This window comes from Asparagus officinalis, chromosome 8 (genome assembly GCF_001876935.1).
Source record: "Asparagus officinalis chromosome 8, Aspof.V1, whole genome shotgun sequence".
NCBI lineage: Eukaryota > Viridiplantae > Streptophyta > Magnoliopsida > Asparagales > Asparagaceae > Asparagus > Asparagus officinalis.
In genome coordinates this window covers 26,227,736-26,232,565 of record NC_033801.1, presented here as the reverse complement: position 1 = coordinate 26,232,565, position 4,830 = coordinate 26,227,736, and the positions used below count along the sequence as shown (strand labels likewise).

The 4,830-nt window shown below is 35.8% G+C and overlaps 1 protein-coding gene across 1 annotated transcript; it reads left to right on the top strand.

The window, feature by feature from the left end:
• On the top strand, positions 268–1,257 carry LOC109822514. The gene has a single exon (XM_020388729.1). It carries the CDS (start codon positions 337–339, stop codon positions 1,039–1,041), a length of 705 nt encoding a protein of 234 aa, XP_020244318.1. The 5' UTR covers positions 268–336; the 3' UTR covers positions 1,042–1,257.

The following is a 4,830-nucleotide window of genomic DNA, read 5'->3' as shown; positions in this document are numbered from 1 at the left end:
CATATTAGATTCCTTCATAAACTCACATCATATATATAAAAAAGTTATAAGAATGATAAATAATATTAATAGGCAAATTCTAGACCAATCCGAGCTCTCAAAAGTCCATAGTTTCCCATCTTAGTTCTAAGCTTATCGATACAAATTAAAAACCAAGTCAATCTTCGGAAACGTCCATAAACAACTCCATAATTGACCTCACCAACGCATCCACCGTTGGAATTTTTCTCCCTCTGATCTTGTAATAGAGGGACATATAAAATCACCATTCCACCAACACATCAGAAGTACAACGTCGTGATCTATTCATGTTCACATACGAAAAGAAACCAGGCCATGTTTTGCGGCAAAAGAAGCTTTTCTCAAATAGACACCGAGCCTCTCCCAACCTCGCCCAAGGGATCAAAGCTCAAGCAAAGCCTCTCGATGACAAAGAAGAAGAAGCAAAGCTCAAGCTCGAACCCCTACTCGACGTCGGGGCTTGATAAATTCGAAAAAGTACTTGAAGAATTAGACAAGAAGAAGGAGAAGATCTTGTTGAGGGCCAGGTCTCAAGGAGGTGCGACGGTTAGGTTCACTTATAGATCGGACTCGGATGATTGGATTCCAATCATCATCAAGAAAAGGGAGCCAAGGGAAGCGAAGGACGCAAAGGCGAAGTCATCGCGGCCTAGGGTTACAAAGAGATTATCATCGGCGCCTCCTTCGATGAAAGTGGAGAAAGGATTGGAGGTGACCAAGGAGCCCAAGGAAGTCGTCACCGAGTCTAAGGATATTATTAAGGTGAAGAAGAGAGGTGTGTATGGTTGGGGTGTTTGTTTTTGGTCTCTGGTGATTGTGTTGGTACTCGTTTTGTTGGTGTTTGGGAGGTCTTTTGCAATATGTTGGACTGCTATTTGGTGGTATTTGGTGCCTTTGATGAAGGGTAAGAGCAAGGGTTTTAAGAGGAAGGAGTTATGGAGGAGGGTTAGTGATAAGAAGCTAGGAGGTGGTGTAGATGGATTCAGATCATTCAAGGGTCATATTAGCGAGAGGACATGATGATCATTTTGGATAGGATTCGAGTCTTTCTTCTATTTTCTTTGTTTTCCTAAAATTTTGTACAAATTAATGAGAATTATCTTCGGTCACTTGGAGTATGATTAGGATCTCTGTATTTGTTGTTGGCTCTTGGGTGTCATTTGGGAGCACTCGTTGCCTTTTTCGTCCAATTGTTGGCCGAAACAAGTTATAAGTTTTGTTTTGCAGTACTTCCCTGGGGACATTTCCAATTATAGAGAGCAACGTTGTTCTGTTATTCCCATGATGTTTGATGTTGCAGGATTTGCTATAAAGGGGCTGTTTGGTTCCGTTTCCTCCATATAGGGAAATACAATTCCATGTAAAAAAACACAAGTTTTGAGTTTTCCAAACTTTTTTAAGAAATAGATTGTTTCAATTCTAGCTATCTCTTGTCTTCTTTTTTCCTTACTTAGATCACTACGAATTGATTTACGTCTTACTTGCATTTTTCTTATGACAGTAATTATTATAATTAGAACGGACATGGTAGCACATTGAACCATATTTACAACACTTTGTTCATCGGAACAATCACCATCATTATCCATCTACGATGAAAAAAATCATTATCCAGTTAGAAACTAAGGGCTGTTTGGTTCGTTTTTTAACTCGGTGCAAAAGTTTTACAGCGCCTCCACATCAGATTTTTCGTGGCCACGTAGGATATAAGCTTTCCGTCGGTTTTTTTCCCATCTTTGGTTCGCTAGGGTTGAAGAAGGGTAACTCGGTGAAAATCGCCGCCACATCAGATTTTTTTCTCTCCCTCATTTCCTTCCTCAACCTCGTGAAATCGACAAAAACTGCAGCACGTCAGCCTTTTGCCATATAAACAAAAGTTTTCCATTTTTTTCCATGCGAACTAAACACAAGAAAAATAAATACATTGGTTTCCCACCATTTTTTTTGTGCGAGCCAAAGCGAAACAATCTATTTCTTGGAAAAGTTTGGAAAACTCAAACTTGTGTTTTTGTATATGGAAATGTATTTCCCTATATCTAGGAAACGAACCAAACAGCCCCTAAGTCGAATTGTGTCAAAATCTGAACAAATTACAAATTACAATTTATAAATTACTAACATGGATTACTACAATATCAAACCAAAAGATATTACAGTGATATAAATAACATTAATAAATAACAAAGATATGAACTTTAGCTCCTAAAATGAGAAAAATTACATTAACAACACGCAACCAATTAACATTTTCATACTATCTAATAATGAGATAATTAAAAATACCAAAAATTGATCTTAGAAAATAGGAAATCATGGGGGGATTCTCACTGCTACAGTCACAAGCTCCTCATCACAAATTATAATTTTTTCCTCACCTCCAGATATTTATTAGTAATTAAATCTGATATGTCTCACCTACAAAAATAAATCCGTAATACATTCCCAATAATAATGCTAAAAAAACAAAAATTAATTCTAAAATCTAAGAAATTATACGAAATTTCATAATTTTCTTATCTGTGAAATCTCAAAAAAATAGAAAAATCACCAAAATTAATTCGAAAATCAAAAAAATTACGTAGATCAACCCCCCCCCCTACCCCCCACCCAAATTTTCTCCATGAATGGGTATTCAAAGTTTTCTAATCATATTTTCTTATCTGTGAAATGTCAAAAAATAGAAAAATCAGAAAAATTAATTCCAAAATCCAAAAAATTGCGTAGATCAGACCCCCCCTCCCCCACAAATTCTCAGATCATTGTTGTAAATTAAACTAATAATAAGAAAATTAAAAAAAACCAATTTTTACCTTGATTTATGAAGCAACAGCGTCGGCAAAGATCAGATCTGATTATTGTCGTCAATGATCAGATCCGAATACAGGGACAAAGTGGGTCGTAGGAGTTTTTGACAGGAGGAGAGCGCGGAGGTAAGTATAGCTCGTCGAAGAAATTAACGAGGAAACCAAACAGCCGACGTGGCTACAGTTTCTGTCGATTTCACGAGGTTGAGGAAGGAATTGTGGGAGAGGAGGAAATCTGATGTGGCGGCAATTTTTCTTCAGTTTCGTTTGTGAAACCCTAGCGAACCAAAGTTGAGAAAATAAACCGACGGAAACGTTTTATCCAACGTGGCCACGAAAGTTCTTACGTGGAGGCAGTGAAAAAGGTTTCCACAGAGAAAAAAACGAACCAAACAGCCCCAAAAAGTGAATATGAGTGGGAAGAATATTTGAAAAGGATTGTGAAGGTGAATCATGAAAATAAGAATCTTATGCTGATTCTATTACTTTATAGGAACAAAAATGAATATATATACATTAATGATTTGCCAACAAAACAGATTCTACTACTTGAACCAGAATCAATTATTAATTCAGTTTTTCCCATTATTCTACTGTTTTGATGCGACTATATTGCCATTTTGCTGAACCCTGGTTGTCTAAATAATTTTAGAGAAGTATAATTAAGGAAATGGATACTTTATTCTTTATAAAAAAAGTGCTGCAGCGATGACTGTATATGGAACTTCCTGGAGTTGGATCTTCAATTTACTTATCTTGATTTTCTGGAATTAGGCGACTATTTTTTTTATTTAACTATGTTTTTTAAAAAAATTATAACTATGTTAATAGAATTACTTTAATGTGCAACAGTTTTCACAATTATTCTGAAGTGATGACGGACAAAGGGGTGAGCCGGATCATGCGGTCAAGTCAACTCTAGGCCCGCACTCGCCGGCATACAATCTCTCTCACCGGAAATTTAAAATTCTCAAATAATATGATGAACATCACATAATCCTTCTAGAAGATTTGAAATTAATTAATCCCAAGTCTACTGAGTAATAATCCCGTGACACAAAAGTCTACCAAACTCTAATAAAGTCTTAGTCATTGTGTAAATCCAAGCTCATCTTTATGTATCTTATATTTATTTATAATAAATTGTCTAAGACCTTCTGAACTACATTTATGTATTTAATTGAATTTGGATTTTTTTATGAAAAGAAAGAGTATTACCACTTGTACACGTAATAAATTGCTTACATCAGGCTTTTACACATGAACTTATCATGTATTAATCACCTCATTTATTATCATGATGACAAGTTTATCCCAACCAAACCCAGCGAGAAACTTGAAGATATCCATCCAACACGTGGCACCTTCACTGATCAGCGTTGGGTCACTTTCAACTCACTATATCTAGGTGTTCATGATAAAGTTATAGTTTTAGTTTTTCTAATAAGCTTTGCTACATGCACCCCAAATATGAGACCAATAGAGAAGATAAATGAAGTATTCTCCTCCTATTGGATAATGAGTTGGCTATCATTAATGATGACCAACTCATTATCCAATAGGAGGGGGGGATAATGAGTTGGCTATCATTAATGATGACCAACTCATTATCCAATAGGAGGGGGACACCTCACTTGTCTCCTCTATTGGTGGCTATCATTAATGATGACCAACTCATTATCCAATAGGAGGGGGACACCTCACTTGTCTCCTCTATTGGTGCTATATTTTGGATCCTTGAAGAATTTTTCTTTTCTAATTTGTTCCTCCTATCACTTCTCATATTGAAAAGCCTTTTACTATTCAAGACTTAAACAAAAATTTCTTATATTCGTCACATATGTTTTATTGTTCAAACCACTAAAAACTGCTTTTAGTGACTAAATCGTGTTTATTTGGTCTATTCATCACTGCATAATATTTTGTTAATTCAAATCAAATCGGGTTAATTAGGCAAAACCTTTTAACTCTCACCAGACCCGTTTGCTAATTATGTTAAAGTGAT

Bases quoted from the DNA above. Each gene is read 5' to 3' on its own strand.
- LOC109822514 (XM_020388729.1), top strand. From the start codon at position 337: ATGTTTTGCGGCAAAAGAAGCTTTTCTCAAATAGACACCGAGCCTCTC.